Genomic DNA, 24,567 nt, shown 5'->3' on the forward strand with positions numbered 1-24,567 from the left:
TTCTGTTTTCCTTTCCAAATTTTAAAAATGTTTTAATTGGGGCTGGGTATGTAGCTCAGCGATGAAATGCTTGCCTAGCACTGCCAAAAAAAAATTTTTTTTTGTTAATACCTTATGTCAACATTTTAATGAATAGTAAGTTATAATGTGGTAGGAATAAACAATGAATTTGAATATTTTTCCATCATGAATAAGAGGGAGATCAATGGAGCAGAAGAAGAGGATTGCAGGGAAAGAAGGAAGAACAGGAAAAGCGTGGAAATGCAGATGGGATTGACCAAAGTATGCTAAGTACATAAAAATACACCACAGTAATTCCACCTTTGGCATACCCATCAAGCACCAATTAAAAAAATAAATAAAGAGAAGGTAGACCAGAAGAATAGAGCAAGAGGAACAGGGAGAAGGAGAAGTGGGAGGAAAAGAAGACGCATTGGGAACTGAAATGGAGCAAATTACATTCCATGCATGTATGATTATGTCAAAATGAGTCCCACTATTACACATAACTGTAACACGTTAATAAAAACATAAAAAATCATTTCATTTCACTTATATGCTGCAGAATGCGTACAGTTTATATCTCATTTATTCAAAGTTCAGATTCCAGGTGTTCAGACAACCCAGAATAAAATCAAACTCAAAGGAACCGAAGGCCAGGAGGAAAACAAGCACTAAACTTTAGTAGTGAGAAGGACTGGGCCATCAGGCCTGTGAGCTTGCCACGTATGTATTAAGTAACATGAAAGATGATCAAGAGAAGATGGAAACCTCAGACAGGAAAGTAACAGCTGACACAGAAGCCGACTCTGAACACTATAAAAAGCTAAAAGTAAGCAAGGAATGTGGGTCATTTTAGCTGAGGAACAAAAATGTCTATGCATCTTGATAACTTTTCAAGGCACCATAAAAAATACCTGAATGAACATACACAACTATGAGTGTCCATAAATTGAGTGTCCAAAGTGTAAGTTCAGAATTCTCCATGTAATCCATTTCACAAAAAAGATTCCTTTAAAGGGAAATGATGAGCCAGGTGTGGTGGTGCACACCCATGATCCTAGAAACTTATCCTATGGAACTTTTAAAGTATGAGAATTATCTCGTCATTTATGGGGTGGATGATGCTGAGTGTCTGAGGCACCTTCTGTTCATTTTAGAACATTCCTGTCAAAGTAAAAGTAGTAAATAAAAGCGAACATGTATTTTTCTCCTTTCTGCTCTTAAATTCTTTAGTAATTTTATATGTAATATCATATAAAGCAGTACATATAAAACAACAGTGGGGTTATAACTTATACAGATGTAATATATATGAAAACAACAATACCAAGTTGGGGGAGAGTGGAGTTGAATTGGTACAAAATCACTATATTTTACAGGAACTAAGTTAATATTAATCCAAAGTAGACTGTGATAATTTAGATGCATACTGTAGTCCCTAGAGCAATTACTAAGAAAATAGTAAAAAAAAAAAAAAAAAAAAAGTCTTAAGTAAAAAAATTTGTAGACCAGAAATATCTACTTAATTCAAAATAAGGTGATAAAGGAGGAATAAACAAAAAGACCCAATACTAAAAATATAACTAGGATAATGGAACATGTGAATCTGGCCATATCAATATGGTCAGAGCATTAAATGTGAATGGAGTAAACATTTCATCAAAGACAGAATATCAGCCTGGATACATAACATGATTTAACAATATGCTATCTACAAAAGACACATGTATTAAAGTCAAAATAAAAGAAAATAAGATTAAAAATACAAGAGTGGGGAAAGTATATGATTTAAACAGCAGCCATACTGGAACTAGAGGGGCTCTACAATATCTGGCAACACAATAAAATCACTAGAAACAAAAAGGAAGAATTCATGACAAAAAGGTTAATTCACTAGAGAAATAAGGCAATTAGGAGAATATATGCACTATGATAGCCTGAAAAATGATCCACCACAACCAGGAAGTTATCAGGTTCTAATACCTGGAACATATAAACGTTACCTTATATGGGAAAGGGGATTTTGCCATGTGATTCAACAGAGGATTTTAAGATTGTAAGATTATCCTGGATTATCAGGGAAGGACCCTAAATGTAATCACAAGTATCATTATAAGATGGGAACTGGCAGGAGGGGGAGATTTTGATTTGACTAGACAAGAGAGAGAGCGTGAAGTTAGAAGCAGAAATTCGCTGGTGAGAATGTGATACTGATTATAGATTTTTAGCCTCTAGAACAACAATGAATACATTTTTGTTGTTTTAAGCCACCAAATGTTTGTGGTAATTTGTTACAGCAACCACTGGGAACAAATACACACACTTAACAACAGAGTCCAAAATTACATAAAGCAAAAACTGACAGAATTGACAATACTTGGAGACTTCAATATCCCATTAGCAATAATGGATGGAATTAAAATGAAAATGTGTAAAGATAAAGAAGTCTTGAACACAATAAACCAACTTGATTAACTGACATTTATAGAATAGCCAATAATACCAGAGTACCCATTCCTCTTAAGAGCACATGGAGAATTTTCCAATCTAAACCATACGCTAGGTCATACAATATGTCTCAGGGCATTTTAAACAACCAAAAATCACAGAGTAGATTCTTCGATCACAATGAAATTGAAAAGAGAAATAAAAAACAAAGAGATCTGGAAAATCCCCAAATATTTGGAAATAAGCAACACACATCTAAATAAGTGATTGGTCAAAAACAAAAACAAAAAAATAAATAAATAAAAACCATAAGAAATACCAAAACATTCTGAGGTGAATGAAAGCAGGCAAACAAAATATTCAAATACAAATATTAGAGAAATTAAAATAATAAAGCATATTATGAATAATTTCATATTCAACAGCTTAGATTATACAAACAAATTCCAAGAGAGACACAAATTACTAAAATTGATTCAAGAAAAAGAGAAAATCTGAATAGACATGTAATAATTAAAGAAACTGAACTGTTATTTTGAGGTCTTCTCACAAAGCAAAGCCCATGCCCAGATGGTGTCAGTGGTAAATTCCACCAAACATTTAAAGAAGAAATAATGCCAACTGTTCACAAAGTCTCTCAGAAAGAAAAGGAAGAGGGAACACTGCTTTAACTCATCCTCGGAAACAGTATTACTCTGACAATTAAGTCAGACGAACACATCACAGGAAAAGAGAACTACATACCAAGATTCCTTGTGAAAACAGATGCAAAAATCCTCAAAAGTAACAATTCCTCAGGAAAATAGTAACAACGAAAAAATCCAGAACATATCAATACACATCAAAAGAATTACACCATCCAAGTGTGATATACTTAAGGAATGCAAGCTTGATTTAACATCCCAAAACCAATTAATGTAATATGTTTTCTCTTTTCTTCTTTGAAAAACCTTTCACTATTTCTACATCACAAAGCAGTTCTCCTGTATTATGTCCTAAAAGTTTGTAGTTTTGACTTTAAAGTTTTAATATACTTTCACTTTTGTTTGTAGAATAAGATTAGGTTTCAAATTCATTTTTTTTTCTATATGTCTGTCAAAGGTTAAATTGTGTCCCCCATAAAATTCATATTTTTAGGTCCTTAATCTAATATGACTGGTGTGCTTATAAAAAGAGGAAATTTGGGCACAGAGACTAGCATGCATGGAGGAAAGATGATGTAAGAGAACACAGCCAAGAGAGATTATGGAACAGATCCTCCTCTCACAGCCTCCAGAAGGAACCAACCCAGTAGAACCTTGATTTTGGACTTCCAGCTTCCAGAACTATGAGACAGTAAGTTTCTACTGTTACAGCAGCCCTAAGAAACTAGTAACTATCTCAGCACAATTTGAAAAGTCATGCTTGTACTCTCAGATGGGCAATACCAGCTCTATAATAGACATACACTTTATATGTTCTCAATTTGTAGTTTTTTTAAAAATTCACTTCCCTTAGTCTGTTTCTCCTAAATTGCCCTAATGATTATAGCTTTACAATAATCCTTGATATCTGATAAAGTTTGTCCCTCTGAAACCTGTTCTTGTTCTCAGAGAAGATTTTAGGCTCTGTTGGTCCTTTGCTTCAGAATCAGTTCTGTCAAAACAAAAAAACCTGCTGATACTTGGATTTGTTTTTATGTTGAATTTATAAATAACTTTAGGGAGAATTAACAATCTATCAACATGTTACATCTTTTTTCCACGTATTTAGGTGTCCTCCTTTTTTAAACTAAACATTGCACATCAAATTACACTTCAGGACCAAACAAGAGTCATTTCAGATGTTTTTCAAACTGCATACACATCTGCCCACATTCCCCAGGGATTTAGCCCTGACCACTGCACTGAGGGTGGGGGAGGGGACTGAAGGGAGAGATCACTGTTGAGAATTACTATTACCCATTGCAGCCACCACGGCTGGGCTGTCTACATTCTTGATATCACTATGAATATGGAAAATTAAGGGAAACTAGAAAAGGAACACTACGGAAAAAAAAAAAAAAAGCCCATTAATTTCTGGCAATTCAAGTCTAAAGAAGAAAAAAAAGTGTAGCCTGGAAGAAAGGTTTTAAAATGCCATTTCCCTACACTTTTTTATCACGGACATGTGATTCTCAGTCTCAACTGTGTTATTATCATTTGAGAATTGTGCACTTCTTTTCAAAAGAAAAAGTTATTTAAGATTGACCTAATTCACTCCAAGACATAATATCTATGAAGGTTTAAGCTGAATAGATTTAATTTTACCAATGGAAAGGAAAAAACAAGCTTGATGGAGAAATAATACCATAAAAAGATCACATCCCTTTTAATTTGTCCATATATCCTCGGATGATAATGGAAAGAAAACACTCTCATTTTATTTTACTTTACCTTCTCCATCAAGTGACTATGTCACCATAATACAACAGAGAAGAAAAAAGTTACAGAAGATACAGGAAAGTAATGTGATCCTCAGTGGTAACCTCAAGACAATCACTCCCTTCCTGGGTTCCTGCCCCCAGCTGTGAGAAACTCTCTATTTCAAGAGGCATCTAAAAGGAGGTAATATCCAAAGAGTAGCGATATCATCTATCTTATTCGCCAAGTCTAACAGTGCTGAGACATGGATAGGCCCACAGTAAACAATATGTTAAATGAATGAATTTCCGTGGTTATAATTTGAATAAATTACATATTTTTTGACTAACACAACATGCTCCATTTTCAAAACTTTAGCAACAGTCCTATTGCTCAGTGTGTTTTTCTTGGTCTCTTAACTCAAACAAGAGATAATTACAAGAGATAATTTAATACAGATCCATAACACTGACTATATCATCAGAGATAACTGATGAGCATTCTGAACTGCTACATTTTTACATTATTTTAAAGTATTAAAGTCTGTTTCTCATTTATATTTCTAAAGTAGTATTTGGAATAAAGATGTCTCCTCACTCCAGTTCAGGTAACACAGACCAATCTCAGGAATATAATTAAAACTGCTGTGATTTTACTCTGACTTCAACTGTTCAGAACAAAGAGAATATAATTTATTTGTTTGAAAGACTAGTCAAACTTAGGTGAGTTTTCCTTCTAAAATGTATCAGATAGTATTTTCTGTACACAAGTGCATCACTTAGCCAATTTGCCAATCCTACATTTATAGAACCTTCATTATTTACAGAAAGTTCTGGGGATGAAAGTGGTTAGATGGTAGTTATATTCCTCTAATACAAATGGAAAATGTAACACTACTAGTTCACTCACAGAATCATGCTCCTAAAAATGTCCTATCACCTTGAATTAATATTTAGGCAACCAAACACTTTTAAAAGACATGCTGAATATCTTAAATTGTGTCAGTTAATTAATTCTGTACTTCCCTTCTACCAACCGAGTGTTGTACAATCTGTTATTATTCACTGTCCTATAGATCATCTGTTCTTAGTGCTGGTTCGTTCCAGGAAGAGAGACAGCTGCAACACTATATCCCTGTTCAACCTGAGGACCATCTGACTTTAATTGTAACACACAGCTTGATGTGGCTCTGGCTATGAGAAGCCAAAGTATCGTCTGTAATAATCTGGAAAAGCAGAAACCTGCCAACAGAGGGCTGGAAACAGGGACTTGTGCTGTCTGGCTGCCTGACGGGCTGCAGGAAATATGATTAATGAGTAAGGTATAATGATATCAGGAACCCGATTAGCACCACAAAAAGGTCACAGATCAAAGTAGTATGCATTTCATGAGCTGCAATCATTGCATAAAATCTGTGGAACTGAAGAGGGAAAGGAAAAAGAGGAGGGAGATAAAACCCTTATGTGATAACATGCTAACAGATACATAAAATACCATACTAACAATTTAGTCACTGATAGAAAGTTAAGAGGAAATTATAAAATGCATCAATATAGACTGTACTGTGGGAAAGCTTTGTTCATCATAAGTGAATAATACATATTTTTGAATGATTAAATTCTTTCATGAAGACACACACATATAAAATTAATCTTTCCTAATTTTGAATTTAAATGATCAGAGATGTAAACATACAATTCCAAACTACAAATGAATTTGATTTGCAGTGAATTTAATCAATTTTGTTTCAGAATGCAAGTAAGTAGGAATGTGAAGTTCATCTGTAAACTTGCTGGAGTAAGAATCACTGGTAAAATTAGTAAACAACAGTGAGTGACAATAAATGTGTAGTTCATTTCATAGAGTACTATTTTGTACATAATTTCAAAGTCATGTCTGAGTTTAGAGCATGGGCAGCCAGAACCCAAATCTGACAGGAAAACAACTGGGTGAGCTGCAGTTGTTTCCTGCAGTTGTGCCCTGGGGAAAAACCTGTCCCAAACAGACCTGGTTTTTCTGAGGTGAAGGCAGTGGGGCAGAGTGTGTGTGTGGGAGGGGTATTGTCAGGAGTGGCTTACCTCAATTTACACAATTAAATTTTCTTAATTGTCAAAAGACTGGTGAAAATTTTTCAATGTAACTCATTCAAATGTTTCTGCTTTTTATATTTCTTATATGAAGCAAACACATCACCAAATCTTGTTGTACTTTTCATAATACTAATCATGGTAATGATTAATAAAGAGTTCTTCTGAGACTTAGACTTTCATTTAATTTAATTTTTTTTTTTTTTTTAGGTGCGCTTGACGATCCAACCCAGGGCCTCATGCATCCTAGGCTAGCTTTCTATCACTGAGTTATATTCCCGGCCTGAGACTTATAATTTTAAACTATATTTGAGAAAAAGTATTTCAATAATAAAACAATCAGTAGATTGTTTTTCTTAAAAACATATCCTTAAGAAAGGGATGATACTTTATATTTTTCATACATTATATATAAACATTATTTTATAGCTGTATTTTTACCATGCTGGGGACTAAACCCAGGGCCACATGAATGCTAGGTTAGCACTCTGCCACTGAGCTACATCTCTGGCCCCCTAAAACATTTTTTCTTTAAATGGTGGTTAAAAAAGAACCATTAAGAAATGAAAAGATAAGCCATAAACTAGTAGAAAAATATTTGCAAAACTTATTTTGGACAGAGGACTATGATGAGGAAAATATAAAGATCTCTTATAATTCAATAGTAAAAAGAAACAATCCAGTTTAAAAACGGGCATAAGATTAAACAGATAATTCACCAAAGAACATACATGCATAGCAAGTAAGTTTATGAAAAAAAAAAACCAAAACGACCAACATTATTAGTCATTAGGGTTATATAAATAAAGTAGCAATGGCATAGCTATTAGAATGGTTAAAATAAATAAGGCTGACAAGACAAAGTCTTGGCAAGGACTTTGGAAAAACTAGAACTTCATACATTGTTGGGAACCCAAAATCGTATATAAAGTGAGCATATTCTTATCATATAACCTAGGAATTTCACTGTCCTAGAAATGAAAACAGATACTAATGCTAAGATTTATATGCAGACACTCATAACACCCCAAACTGAGGTGGGGAAAACCCCAATGTCCATTAACTGGTAAAAAGAGAAACAAAATGTGGTACAATGGAATATCATACAGCAATACAAGGAAATTAACTGCTGCTTCATGATGTAACATGGATGAATCTCAAAAACATCATGCTAAGAGAAAGAAGCCAGGCACAAAAAGACAAGTCATATGATGCAATTAATATGAAATTCCTAGAAAAGCAAAGCAAAACTACAGAAAGAATCAATGGTTGCCTGGTCTATAGGTGCGAGCAGAGGCTGACTACAAAGCAGCACAATAAAACTTGTGAAGTGATCTGAGTGTTCTGAAGCTGGATGGTAGTGATGGTAGTGATACACAACTGTAGGAATGTATTAAATTGCAATGAATAATACCTTTTAAAAGTTGAGTTTTATGGTATATGAATTATACCTCAATAAATCTATTTACCATGCATGTATAATATGTCAAAATACATTTTACTTAAAATGTATCTTCTTTTCACTTCTCTATGCCTCTGGGAAAAAGCACACAACCATAGGCAACTGTCACATTTAAAAGTTTGGCATCTTCTTCTGTACCTTTCAGAATTAACTGTCAGTCTTGGGCTCCCAATGAATTACAATAACTTAGAATCTTCCAAAAGGTTTAGAATAAAAGTCAAATGCTATGTGCATCATAATAGGATAAACAGATCCTATCTAACCAATTTCAAATAACATTTTACTGGTGTATACACAATAACATTATGTACAATTTTATGAGCATCTACTATATATCAGAGAATGTTCTAGGTACACACAAAATTACAAATTTACATACAAAATTATTATCTTATAATTTCAAAATTATAAATGAGGAAATTATGTCTCAGAGGTGAAACTGCCTGAGGTCCCATAATAAAAAATGTGATTTATTCATAACTGAGAAATTCAGTCTAACTCCAAATTTGATCTTCTTTCTACTTCCTTGCATTGCTTCCAATATGTATAAAATGTGAACATCCAATAATAATGAAATTGTTATTAAGATCTGGAAGATTAGGTAAAAATGAAATTACTGGTATGAAAGGTAAGGAATGCCACCTAGAAAAGCAAAATACAATTATTTTCCTTGCTTAATTATAAATTAAAAGTCATGATACTTTCTCACAAAACAATATAGAATCCTTATAACATAGGAAATTAAAGATGATACTAAAGAGGTGTAAGCACACTGAGTACTATGCTTTTAAGTTTTTAGGTTTTCATATTCTAAATATGATGTAAAGATTTCTTTCAACAGGTAGACACAGAATATAATTTGAAGTTATTGTTTCTGTCACTGAAATGTGTGATAGCCTTCTAACTTAGGAAATGAAATTATGTGGCTTTCTTGATAAGAGAAATCCATAGTTGAAAAAACCAATAATTCTAGTTTCACTTGTAACTTTTAATTTTGAATTATCATATATAATGTAAACTCTGCAGAAAGGAATAAAAGAAACTACCATATCTTTCAATTCAACAAAATTTTATAAATGTATATGGTGGTTAGTGAACCTTTATGTCATTTTCAGTTATCCCTATCAACTACAGCTTTGTACAGAAGAACAAAGGTTAATGATTATTCACCAACACATGAGAGATGCTTTGAGAATAGGCTCATGACAGAGTAGATGATTACTATCTTACCAATCTGTTTATGCGAACAAACTCTTCTGAGGTTTTAGCCCAAGGAGGAAGTTCGACATCAGACACTACTGTCCCATCATCCATCACTCCAAGATTATAATTATTGAAGTTGACAAACATCTCAGGGAGATAATAAAATTCAGGAATCAACTCCTATATATAAAAAAAAGACAATGTTATAAAATGTAAGATACTGACTAGATATTCATTAAAAGAGACTGATCATTTCCTATTGTTCAGAAGAACAAAATAAATACACAATGTTTTTTTCTTTTTTCATATCATAGCTCTAATCACAAAGTTTCTATTAACATAGACAGATCCTATCCAAGCAAATTTAAATAATATCTTCCTGGTGTATACCTATATCACATGACTCATAAACTCAAAAACTCTTAAATCCAACCTGTAATAGCTGAAGTTGATAAGATATAAACGGAGATTACTATGTTGTAACAACATCAGTCTAAACTAGGTTTTTAATAAAATATACAGAATTTTTGCCAGAAAGAAACCAAAATGCTACTAAGTCTCATCGACCCAAAGAGTACATTTTCTTCAAATTTCAAAACATCCAAATTTAGTTTTAAGATACTGTGATAAAAAAGGAAAATTTATAATTAGTCTAGAAAACCACCTACATAAGAAAGTAAATAAATTAAATATATAACTTTAATAATGACATTTTTAAATATACTTTAATAAACAGAAAAATGCAGCTGGTTAGGTTTTTGTGTGCAATAAGCCCATATATAACTATTTCCGAGCCCTGTAGATCAGACTTGAAATCCAGTCCTGACATGGGTCAGTGGCTCAGTAGTCTTTCAGATACCCCCTCAGGGCCAGCTATGGCAGGCCTGGCTTTCCAAATAGTTGAGTAAAATAGGGAGGTCATCAGATTTTGGACAAGGTCAGTATGAACTTGCCAGAGCAGAGAAAAAAGATCCAGCAGGAATTAAGCTATTATCACTTCCATCATCCACGTGAAATGTTGCTTGGCTTTGAATTGTACATCTTTTGTTTACAATCACAATAATCAACCAAGCAGAGCAGAAATGAGCTTGTCCTCCAAATGTCTGACATCCACATGATGATTAGATTTAAAAACATTTAAACTGGATTTTTTAAAAGGAATAATCTTGTTAAAAGCTTAACCATAAATGAAATTAGACAGTGCTCACACAAAATCTTTAAGATTCTCATCTTTAAAAACAATGCATCACAGAATAATTGGCAAAAGAGAAAAATACCTATGTGTTGTTTTTGCAGTAAAAAGTCATACCAATTTGTAAAAGCTAACATTTATTGCTTGGCATGAGTCAGGTGCTAAAATGAACTCTTAACAAACCCTTCCACATTTATCCTCACAATGACTTTGCAATGTAAGGTACAATACCACTCTAAAAATGAACTAAGGCTCAAAAAACTAAGGCTCAAAAGCTTATTCAAGGTTACATAATATGAGTTTGGAACCTGGACCAAGACTTCTCTAACTCTAAATAAATTCTCTGTACTTAATCATCAAATAAGATGGGTTTTTACTTGTATAGTACATATATATATATATATATATATATATATACACACATATATATATGAAGTGTATATGTATGTATATATAGTCATATATACATAGTGTCTCATATATACATATATATATTCAATGGATCTTTATTTTATTTTTATGTGGTGCTTCACACATAGTAAGCAAGTGCTCTACCACTGAGCTACAACCCCAGCCCCAGCACTTAACATTTTAAAAGGAGTATTTAACATATATTCTAAGTGATTTAAAAAGAAAAAAAAACTAAATGTAAACTTTAGTTCATGCAAAGAAAATAACCTGCTATTCTGAAAATAAGTCCATTATATATAGTGTATCTATAGTAATTATTATAAGAATAAAATACAAAAGGAATTTTTTAAAAAATATGCTATAATTATTATACCCTAATGAGAAGATATTTTGTAACTTTCTACTATTAATTTGCTGATGTGTACATTCAACAAATTTTCAATTCTGAGGGATTTAAAAAAAAAATATCACCCCATCATACTTGTACTATTAAAGAGGAATGTTCCTTTCTCAGGTCTTATTCTACACTGAAAAGCAAGAAACATACCTTCCATGTTTATTCAAAAATCAAAAGCAGCATTTGCTTTAATTAAATACTTATTCTTTCAATTTCAATAAACACCCCCACCCTCTCATGATTAGAGAATGAGGCCCATCTTTTGCCTGTTGTATATACCATGCTCCTGTAATAATTCTCTTAAGGTTTAAAACAAAAATTACAATGGCTAAATTTTAGGTGCCAGATTCTCCCAAGTTTTAAAATTGGGAAATCAGTTTTTTCAATTGTAAATCAAAGATATATACCATATAGTAAATATAACAAAATATACCACAAAAGGTATCCTTTACAGCAACCAATTCTAGAAAGCAGAATGGAACATGCAGGGTGTACATAGGGGAGCTAATCCCCTGACACCTGTAATGATGTGTTACATCATCTTTCATATCTATATGACTTAAGTAATCAATTAAAAGAAACTTCTAGTAAGTTTTATTCATTAACAAAAGGTAACATTTACATTCTGTTTGTATTTCTACATTCTGTTTGTATTTAATTAAGGCAAAAGATGGGCGTCATTCTCTAATCATGAGAGGGTGGGGGTACTATTGAAATTGAAAGAATAAGTATTTAATTAAAGCAAATGCTGCTTTTGATTTTGAATAAACATGGAAGGTATGTTTCTTGCTTTTCAGTGTAGAATAAGACCTGAGCTAATCCCCTGGCACTAGCAAATACTTCCCAATCTAAACTTGGGTTAATTGGGAGGGCTGCCTGTCTCCAAAAGACCATGTATCTTAGACAATAAGGATATGACTCATAAAAAGGTGGATTAAAGATGTGAGGATCAATTTTCAAGGATTTACATAATCCTGAATTCTCATTCAAGTCTGAGTAATGAAGGTCTTTGCCCTTCAATCTAATGACTATAGATGAATCTTCTACCACCCTAATATAAGGGTTGAATTAAAGTTGGCATGTTTCATGTACACTTGAATCGGTGGTTATGATGTTATGTCTATTTCAGTAGTGATAAAGTTACCAATATATTAACTAATAATATATTTGTAGGAAACTAAATGGTAGGAAGACTTCAGTATGGGCAGAAATACAAACAGAATGTAAATGTTACCTTTTGTTAATGAATAAAACTTACTAGAAGTTTCTTTTAAATGATTATTTAAGTCTTATATAGATATGAAAGGTGATGTAACACATCATTCCATCAATTATTTAGTTCTTCCTCTTTGTGGAGAACTATGTTAGGGCCTTATAGGAAGGTGTTTTCCCTTCTCCCGAACACATCTAGGTTAATAAAAAAGAGTGAAATGATACATTTATCAAGAGAAAATAGGTGGTAGAAAGAGATAGCACTTGGCGTTCAAAAAAAGAACATAATGTGTAAATGATGGGGAGGCCAGAGAAAGCAGGGAAAGAAACATTATACATACTTCCCTACTACAAAACTCCTCAATCTGTCCTGTAATCGACTGTCTGTATCTCACTCTGAAGAGAAGGCTCCATGAGTCTGAGGACTTGATGTACTTGGATCACCATTAAACTCTCAAGTCCAGCCATGGGGAATGACACACATTGGGCACTGAGTAAATATCCATGGAATAAATGATTGAAAACCAGGATTCAAGCTCAATGATAAATAAACAAACAAGAAAAACAAGAACATTCCTGACAAGGGGAATTCTTAAAAGAGAGAGAGAGACTAAAATATGCATGTGGTTTGTTTCTAATGATCAGTGAAGAACAGTTCAATTGTTTTAAAAAGGAAAATCGGCATGCATGGAAGCAAAAGTTGGAGGAGTGCACAGGGTCAAGGTGTGGGAAGCCTTAGAGGACTGTCTTCAAAGCCTTAGCCTTTATTTCTATAAAAAAAAAAATGTTTTCATAGAGGAACTTTAAAAATAAACATGAATATAAAATAGTACAAACATTTCCAAGAAAATAACAATGAAGAGATATTATAAAGAATCTACATGTAGTATAAAGGACATCATCAAATAAGCATAATTAAATTAGTAAAGAAGGGAGCATAAATACTAAAACATACTGCAATCTCATTATAAGGAAATAGTGCATAAATAAATCTGCTGATGGCAGTTGAATTCCCTTTTAATATTCAATAAACATGCTGAACTCAATTGAGTAACACCAATATGTTAACAAAAGAAATATGCACATATACTGCCCAAGTTTTAAGATGACAGTGATATTCAAGTTCTTCAGCCGAATTCAATTTATTCCTAAAAGCATCTAAGAACCATTCCTTGACATAGTACCAACATTCCAGTTCAAAATTATCTTCCTTGACAGATGAAATTTAGTAATGCAGTCAACGATTATGTCTCTCTAATACTTTTAATGCACATTTACAAAGTGAAGTATGTTTTATATTCATCACAACAGAACATTCGGCTCTGGATAAAAAACACATGTTCAGCAATTTTTTAAAACATCAGTGTAAAAGGATAAGTAAACAAGGTTGACAGAAGACATATATTCACAATTCACATTTTATTCTGTCTTGCTGACAATAAATTTAATCTCTATTGGTTAATTAGGCAGCTGGATCTTAGAGGCAGGTGATATGGTCAAAATATAGTGTATCATCTCCTAAAATAAAGATCTGAAAGGTTCAACCAGAGGGTAAGCCCATTGCTTTGATCACAAATCCCAAGACTTTCATGGCATAATGACAAGGATTGGCTGTGACCACACATATGCTTTAGTTTTCTTCATTAAGCTATGATCCCCACTGATATGACAGGACTTTGTAGCTAGGCCCCACGATTCTCCTTTTATTAGTTACCAATCCTATCCACTGAACTAAAATCATTACTTCAATGTATTTGGGCAAATATGCCAAGTACTAATCTTATAGCCTAAAGAAATAAGATAAATGAAACCAAATAAAAATAGAGGTGTTATTTCAGAGTAAAATTTAAATATTTTCCTTTTTATAAAATATGAAATCTTAACAAATCAAATATAATAGCAAGGTAACTAATATATGTATGATAGCAAGGTGCAATTCTCTGGAAACAACAATGCTAAAAAGAAAATTTTTTAGATTTTTAGATTTTTAGATTTTTCACCACTGGAAAAAAAATGATACATTTTATGAAGGTAAAAAATTACAAATAAGCTGTCCTGATATATTTGAACTTGCAAGTTCTTCTTTTGTTAACCCACAAATAATAAAAAGTTTAAAGAAAATTTTTAGATTTTTCACCACTGGAAAAAAAAATGATACATTTTATGAAGGTAAAAAATTACAAATAAGCTGTCCTGATATATTTGAACTTGCAAGTTCTTATTTTGTTAACCCACAAATAATAAAAAGTTTAAAAAATTGACTAGAGGTCAAGTACACTGGATTGCATTGATAATAGTCACTATATATAAACTACCTATCTAAAAGTTTTCAGCTGACTCGGTGAAAACTTAAAGAAAAATCATGGATTACAAACTAAAGATAATAGATAATCTGTTCTAATCTGATATAGTGGAAATAAAAATTGGGTTTGAGTCTTGACTACTCAATTTACTGTCACATGCTCTTAATTTAATTTTTGTGACCCTCTACTCACCTCCATTATCTTTTCTAAAACAAGGGGTTGTTGGGAGGCTAATGTGAGATAGAACAGAATTCTATATACATATAAGATATTATTATCATTATCATTAATATGACCCCTGATAAGAAGTCCCAAATTAAAGGGTCAACTAGCCAAATTCTTAAAGCAAAAAGGTCATTCACTGAATTATGCCCAGTTATAAAAGTCTTAACATAATTCTAATAATATTTAACAAAATTTACTTGTAAAAATAAATATGCCCACAAAAATATTTAAGACTTAATAATTCCCACTATATCATCATCAGATTTTAAACAAATTCATTATTTTTTTATTAGCAATAACACAGTAGGGCTTAACATGTCTCATTTTATGACACTCTCAATTGTTTATAGTTCTCCCCTCCTGTCAATACATTTTCATTTCCATATTTGCACTAGACATCTTCTTTGGGCTTTTTGCTGTTCTTGGCCCTAATTTTCAAGGAAAGGGTAATTTGGGAAGAGATGATGCAAACTAAAGGTTAGCTGTAATGGCCATGAGAAGGCACCTATAAAATGCCCACCTTAAATTTTTTCTGGAACAAGTTGTTTAAAAATGTGTGTGCGTGCATGTGTGTGTGTACACATGAATATGGGGGGTTACAGTCTACATCAATACCTATGAACACATTAATGAACAGATGACAAGCTGTTTTTACATGGTAATACATTCCACGGATGCTGACAGCAGCAGTGTTATACCCATTTTTATTTTTTTAATTTAGTTTTATTTGTTCTAATTAGTTATACATGACAGCAGAATGCATTTCAATGAATTGTACATGAATGGAGCACAACTATTTATTTCTCTGATTGTATATGTCATTGAGTCATACCATTGGTGTGATCACACAAGTAAATAGGGTAATGATGTCAATCTCATTCCACCATCTTTCCTACCCCCTCCCCACTCACTCCCCTCTGCCCAATCCAAAGTTCCTCCATTCATCCCCTCTCCCTTATGGATCACCAACCACATACTAGAGAAAACATTTGGCTTTTGGTTTCCATTTTTTAATTGAGCAAAAAATATCATAAGATCACCAGTCAAGAAAAAAAAAATCATACCTTACTTGGGTCTACATTATTATAATTCAGAAAAATATGAGTATCTTCAAAATGCATTAACAGGATGTTTTTTCTACACAGTATATAAACAGCATGAGAAGAAAAATATTCAGTGTTTTAAAGTAATGTTTTACCAATTAACAAAACAATGGTTAAGGACATAAAAGTACAAACCACAATAGTAAAAAGCAAAAGTTCATCCTTTAACCTATTGACACACGAAGAAGAAAAGAGCTCGAGATGTGGCTAAATCATCACATTGGCAAGTTCTATTGAAATTAAGTATGAAGCCCAGACAGATACAGCCACAGTAAGAGTGGGAGCAACAGCTCACTCCTTCATGTGTGTGACTGTGAGAGGAGAGGGAGACTGATGGAAAAAGAGTTTGAGGAAGGAAGGGAGGGAAGGGAGAGAGGGAGGGAGGGAGGGAGGGAGAAAGGAGGAAGGAAGGAAGGAAGGAAGGAAGGAAGGAAGGAAGGAAGGAAAGAAGGAAGGAAGGAAGAGGGAAACAGAAGAGGTGAGGTAAGAAGTGAGAGAAGGAATGCATAAGCCAGCGAGGTGCAAATGACATCTGAACGAGGTTAAGATTTTACTTTTACTTTCTTTTAGCATTTAAAAAATTCTAAATTAAAACCATGTCTAATAATAGGAAGTATTAATGATGAAAATATTTCTTACTAGGAAAATAAAAATTATCATACCATCATGGTTTAAAAAGCTTTTAAAAATTCATTAAGAAGTATAGTTCTATTAACTGTGGCTAAACACTTCCTTATAAATGAGCCTAACACTGATGCTATCAGCATCCATGGAATGTATTACCATGTAAAAGATGTGCTGCTAGGGGGAAAATGGAACCTAATTTATCTTCAGATTGCAGACCCCTGGGATTTTGGAGGTAATAAAGGGCAAGTCAAAGGTCTCATGTTTTACAAATCTCACAAGACACAAATAAAACTATTCTATGACCACTTTGACTCTGTATTATTATTTAACATATATGTACAATTAAAACTTTTAGGGTTAACTTTTATAACTAAAATCAATTCATGTAAAATTACAGTACAATAGTACATTTAAAAATATTATTTAAGTAATCTCTTAGGATTTAATTATATTATATTTACTTAATGATAAGTATGAAATATATTTTACTGCCCTGCTAATCTCATAAAATATGAATTTTACATTCACCACTAACAGTACACAATTAATTATAAAAACAGAATTTTAAATGGATTATACAAGACAATCACCCATGGGATGTCCACATGGACTATTGTGTAAAGTTGCAAGAGTAAGAAATCATTCTGTATTAATTGTAAAAATGTAGAAAATTAGATTATTAACAACTCTTGGTTAGCATATAAACCAGCTCTACTGTGGACAACTCCCCAGTCCCAGTAAGATAGCAGTAGACCCATTCCGTGTTGAGCACATATCCATTTGGTTTTGCTGTAATAGACATAACCTCTCTTACTTTTCCAACTATATACCTACCTATTTCAGGCTCTTCCACTTATTCCTAGAAAATCTTCATGAATTCCTGTCCCTACAGTCAACCAAATGCCAAATCCTGGAGAATGACTTTTAATTCATCTCTTGAATTCAACCTCTTGGCTTCTTAAGTAGTTGAGCCTCTTACCATCCTCCCTTGTAACCAACTGTAATAGCATCTGTTATGCTTTAGATATGAGGTATCTCCTAAAAACTCATGTGTGAGACAATGCAATAAGGTTTAAAGGTGGAATGACTGGGTTATGAAAGCCTTAATCTAATCCGTGCATGAATCCCCTGATTGGGAGGTAACTATAGGCAGGTAGGATGTGGCTAGAATAGGTAGGACCTTAGGGCATGCTTTTGGGGTATATATTTTGTCCTTGGTGAGAGGTGCTCTCTCTCTCTCTCTCCTTCCTGATTGTCATGTCCTGAGCTGTCTTCCTCCTCCATGCCTTTCTGTCATGATGTTCTGCCTCACCTTGGGCATTCAGCAATGAAGTTGGCCATATATGGACTAAGACCTCTGAAACCATGAACTCCAAAATAAACTTTCCCTCTTAAAATTGTTCCTGTCAGGTCATTTGGTCACGGCTGTGAAAAAGCTAACTAAAACAGCCTCCTAACATTTCTCTCTACCGCCAGCTTCATCCTCTTTCCCCTATACCTATTTCTCATATTTCTGCCAAAGTTCTTTCTCGATAATAGAAATTTTTATATCATACGCCCCCTCAAAAACATTTAATGGTTCCTCATTGCCTTGTAGCAGAAGAAGGTAAACCACAAATGGTAAATAAATCTATTCTATGACCACTTTGACGTACTATTATTTAACATATATGTACAATTAAAACTTTTAGGGTTAACATTCATAGCTAAAATTAATTCCAGTAATATTACTGCATAGTAGTTTACTTTAAAATACTATTTAGTAATCTCTTAAGATTTAATCCAATTTTATTTATTGTGAATAGGGTCAAATATGACCTGACACTTGTTTTGCTAAGTAACGTTTCTGTGGAACACAGTCACTCTCATTTGCTTAGATATTGTTCACAGCTCCTGTTGAGCTACAAGAGTAAAATCAAGGAGCTGTGACAGGGATCTCACAGATTGCACCACCAAAAATATCATCTACAATTTACAAAGATTTTTGCTGAACTGGCCTAAAGAATTAAGTCAAATATCTTTAAAGTGTTACCAAAGGTCTTTAAATCAGAACCGAATGTTTTTCAATTTCTCCCTTTTCAGTGTTTCCTCCACTTTGAGAGCATAAGACTTCTCAGCAGATCAGTAAGCATTTCCCAGGGTGCCAAACATTTTCTCTGGACTTTGTTCCTGTCATTTCCCTTGCTCACAATACTCTCCCATTTCATCAAATCTTCTTTTAACAAATATTTAATTTAATACTAATGATGTTTCAGGCATTATTCTAAGCTCTAGGAATAAACCAATGAGCAAAACGGTCCCAAATTCATCCTTTCATGGAGCTTGTTTCAGTTATGATAAAAACAAAATAAAAAAATCAATAAGTGTAATACACATATGTCAGATGGTGAATGCCATGAAGAAAAACGAATTGGAAAGTAAAAGTATGTGGGGTGATGAATGTAATTTCATATAGGGAAGACCGAGAAGAAGGCCTTACTGAGAAGGTGACAGTTGAGCAAAGGTCTGAAAAGAGTGAAGACTGAATTAAGGAAGACATCTGGAGGAAATTTTTCAGGTGAAAAGCAAAAGTAAAGCAAAGGTGCCAGGGTAAGAATAATGCCTGGAGTACTTAGAGACTACCAAGGAGGCCCTGACTGGTTAAGAACTGAGCAAAGAGAGGACAACAGAGAAGAGAGGAAGAGGTAACAGAATTCTGGAACAGGGGTAGGTTACATAAAATCTGAGATTAAGGATTTCGGTTTATAATTTCAAATGGGAAACCATTTACAAACATGGGGAAGACAGCAGAGTAGGTTGGAAGGAATGAAGATCAGGAATTTGTTTTTGAACTAAATTTAAATTTATGTTACATTTATGTATTCAAAAGGAAATGGTGAGGATGGAGTCAAGAGTTCAGAAGAAATACACGGGTTAGAGACTGAAATTTGGGAGTTTTGTTAAATCCTCCTGCATCCTTTAAGATACAGCTCAAAAATCACTCTATGAAATCACTTTACCAGTTAAAATTAATTTCATTTTGTTTTTCTTATTATAGTACTTGTCACAATCTAACTTATATTAAAACTCATTTTAAGTATACCTGTCTTTCCCATCTGGAGATATGAGAAGAACAATGTTTATCTTACCCTTACAACAAGTGTTTTCTACTGTATATTATATATGGTGAATAAACAATAAAGACTAGCTTAACTCATAATGTTTGGGGGATTTTAATTCACTTCTCATAGGAAATTTTCTGCCTGAAAACAGGGAGCTAATATCTGGCCCTAACAAAATGTGTTCTTTCTTCTGTACTCTCTACATTTCTATCCAAGTCAAATTTAACCTCTTCTTCTCTCATCTTAAAAATCAATCATCAAATCCCAACAGTTACTTTCTATATGTCTGAAGTTCCCCACACTTCTGTAGCCCCAATGACTGTTTAAAATTGAGGCCTCCCCCAGCTCTTAACTAATTACCTTAACAGCCTGTCCACTGTTTCCCCTCCGGTCCATAGTGTAGTGCATATAGCAACACCGATCACAGTTCTCTCTTACAAACCACAAAATCTACTCTCACTCCAAACCCTACCAAGGTCTCCCTCTGCCAATCTCCCTAATAAAGTACAAGGGTCCTCATCACTAGTTTTGACTTTCCTCTTTCTCTCCCTTCTCTTCATTTCAGATGCCATAACAATGGGCCCATGAAGCAGCATTAATCACTGGGACTTCTTTATTCTGTTTCTCCTCTAATGAAAAAGTACGCTGAAGGCAAATGTTGTGTGACATGTGGTACTGTAACACAACTAGGGCCTAACTCTGGATAATCTAAATTTTTTAAAAAATTTAAGTAAATTTTGAAAAATTTCGGTAAGTAAATGCCATCTCAGGATTCCTCCAAACTTTTACCTCTCCTTTTGCTTTAGCATTGGTTATATTTTAGTAATAAATTATAATACTAAATTCTGGTCTTCTAGAAAAACATGGTTCTCCAGTAATCTCCATTTTAGATCCATTTACTACTGCTTCCTTTCCAATGTAATGAACCAAGATGACATTTATGACTCCTTCCACTCTCTAAGCCTGATTATTAATCATTTCTACAGGAAAGAAGTTAGAGTTTATACTGCAGCAAGTCAGACTGTTGTACCTAACATTAGACAGAGCTTATGGACACTGAGAGTATCTGAAAAGAGATGGCCTCAAGAGATGGGGGAAGAAATCAGTGACAATGAACTGCCTAGAAAAAGTTCAATATTTGCCTCATATTTAGATGTACATGTCTAGAGAAATTGATTTATAATTCATTTACATGCCTATGATTTGTTTCACAAAATCTGGTCATAATTCAAGGTTAAGGCTAAAGACAGTAATCTGTCTTAAATTTCTAAATTTAAATGAATTTTTAAGATTTGAAACAATCTACTGATGATTTCATTTTGTATCATTTATAATAATAATAATAATAATAATAATGATAATAATGACGTATCATTATTGTGCAGTGCTGGGAATCAAACCCAGGGCCAGGCAAGCACTCTACCACTGAGCCATACCCCCAGCTCTCTACTGGGGATTTTAAAATGTCACAGTGGTGATTCTCCAACCCAGTTTCAACACTTTCTATTTCAGTCCTCAAGACCACATATTATTGCTACTACCTGCCAGTTCATATTAGATAAAGTAAATCAGAAACAATGTTGCTCAAAGAGGATGAGACATTCTTTCCATAAGCAGAAAGCCATCCCTTCCTGTGATTCCAAAATAATGCCATGAGTCTATACTGCCCAATACAGCAGTCACTAGCCAAATGTGGCTACAGAACACCTGAAATAAGGCTAGTCTGAATAGTTGGGAGCTGGAAATGTAAAATATGTGATTACTAGTTTTATAGTGACTACATGTTAAAGTAATATTTTGATATACTAAGTCTAAAATATTACTAAAATTCACTTCATGTAGTTATTTTGTCTTTTTAAAATGTGACAAGAAAATTTAAAATTACATATGTGGCTTACATTTGTGCCTTGCATTATTTTCTATTGGATAGTGATAAACCTAGTTAGAAAATTGATTTGAATTGTTTCTTCAGGCAGAAGAAAACATATCACTGAGAAATTAGACCCAAAATGGAATCACCAGTGTGGCACAGAATTATAAATGATCCCCAAAACTTCAAAAATGGTAAATCATGTTAGAAGTGAAAGACTGCTTTGGTGACCTCTAATAAGAAGTCTTCCTTCTATGAAAAAAAAAAATTCATATTTAAATTATATTTTATAGGAATAATTCTTTTGGTAAAATTATTGTTGATAGAATGCAATACAATAGGGATTCTAAGATATTAACGTTCCCACTCTGCAAAAAAGAGTTATGTCGTTCATACTTCTTCTGTCTGGAAAAAAATAAATTCTCTATCTACTTCACAGCATTTCATTTTTGTAAAAGGTTACAAAAATATTTTAGAGAATGTATATTATATTAAACAACTGAGAAATACTTTAGAATTCACTTGCAAGTGATTTCCATTACTCCATCCTCATATCTTATCATCCTCTCTTGACTCTCACTTCCCTATTTCTAAAAACTCCAATAAGACAGTGAGAATATAGATAAGACTAAAATTAATGATTCCATCAGAAATACAATGTTATATGAATGAATTATTAATTATAGTAATTTCTTCTTATTCATTTTATTATTATAATAATTTTAAATATGCTGTAACACTTTATAAAGGAGTAGAGAAAAAAAATGAGGCCTGATTAAATCCCTCAGATTTTCAAAGGATCAACTATCAGGACGCTCTTTAAATGTCCTGTGTAACCACAAATTGCATAATATTCAAAGTTTAAAATCTACTGAGTTATAAGGCCCACATTAACCAGTTATTGATATGGAAAATCACAGTAATTTATCAATGCCATACCCATCACCACTTTATAGATAATGGGGTGCAGGGTGGAAAGGAGCATATACATATTGATTAGAAGAATAAGAAGGTTTCAGCAAAATTGGTACTGAAGAAAATTTCTGTGCTTCTGAACATGAAATGAAACTTAAGGATATAGCAGTTTCTAACCAGGTTCCAATTACCTTACTACTTCAAGTTTTAAATACTTTTGTTTTTAAAGAACTTTTCCCTTAAGTTAGGTACAGTGGTGAACAGTTGTGGTCCAAGCTAATTAGGAGGCTGAGGCAGGAGGTTCAAGAGCCCAGGAGTTTGAGGCCAGCCTGTGCAACATAGATCACAATTCAAAAAAACCCAAACCAAACAAGCCACTTTCCCTTTAACCTTGTTCTTCATACAACTGCCCTAAATAGTACTGCTAAAAAACTAGAAATCACAATAGTATAATCATAAGGACTGAAATTCAAATATTTTTCTAGGAATGGAGGCTGAATAATTAAATACTATTGGGGCATTCAAAGGAAGGGACATGGATTTGGGTCCTTAGGAATTTTTGAAGAAATAATGAAAAAAATAAGGAAGGAGAAAGGTGAAGAAGATCACGTGATTTGTAAAAAACAAAATTTGTTGTTTTATAAGTTTAGGTTTCCTTTTGTCTTTTACACATGAGGTATCTGAAGGGAGGTATATAAGAACACAGAACCAGACACATGCAAATTAAAAATATGAAGAGAAAAAGTCTGAGATTTAGGAAAAAGACACACAAAACTATAAGGATCTATCATGTACACCTCCTGTTCATAAAAGCACTAAGTAGGAACATCTAGTACTGAGAGGCAAGAACCTAAAGATATCTACTTTTTCTTCTATAAAGCAGGAAAAAAATAATTCTCAAATTCATGACTTAATTTTTGTTTACATTTCTAGTACCAAAGTCAAGTATAGGTTATAATTTGGTCATGAGATACTTAACAAATGAAGGAATTTAGATAGTTAAAAGAAATTCAAAAGATTTCATTTTAGAAAGTCAGGTTATCAATGTTTTCATGTATCTATATCTGTTATTACTCTAAAGAGTTAAATAAGAAATAAAAGATTTTTGAAATTAGAGGCAGAATTCAACAACTATTAAATCTCTTAACTAATTATATTTAAATTGAATTATCCATTTCAAGATTATTAATGATTCTTAAAAAGTATTATATATAATTTCAGAAGTATATTAGAAAACATTATTTGTAATTATAGATGCCTAACATAAAGATTATTTTCATATAAAATGGTATCTTCTGCAAATAGAGTAGTTTTATATGAGTGATGCTATATTCTATACTAAGAAAAATAATATGAATATATTTTAAAAATTAAATACTTAAAAGTGAGATATAATTATCATTGTATTAAACATTTAAAAAGTACTCTATAGTAATGTATGCATCAGTAATATAACTTTTCCTCTTTTGAACTCCAATAATTCTCCCGTGGTCCTTATTGTTTTCTCCCACATGGTAAACTTATTTAACTATAAGTCATATTCCTTTAAGATATGGAATCAGCCTAGATGCCAAATAACAGATGAATGGATACAGAAAATGGGGTATAGGCACACATCAAGTATTAT

At 32.9% G+C, this 24,567-nt stretch overlaps 1 protein-coding gene across 1 annotated transcript in view; it reads right to left on the bottom strand.

The window, feature by feature from the left end:
* Lrba (LPS responsive beige-like anchor protein) overlaps window positions 1–24,567 on the bottom strand; it is a 703,692-nt gene that overhangs the window by 128,777 nt on the left and 550,348 nt on the right. The window contains 1 exon segment of the mRNA XM_047565822.1: window positions 9,612–9,764. Within this exon segment, the coding sequence (XP_047421778.1) occupies window positions 9,612–9,764 (153 nt within the window).

This window comes from Sciurus carolinensis, chromosome 10 (genome assembly GCF_902686445.1).
Source record: "Sciurus carolinensis chromosome 10, mSciCar1.2, whole genome shotgun sequence".
Classification (NCBI taxonomy): Eukaryota; Metazoa; Chordata; class Mammalia; order Rodentia; family Sciuridae; genus Sciurus; species Sciurus carolinensis.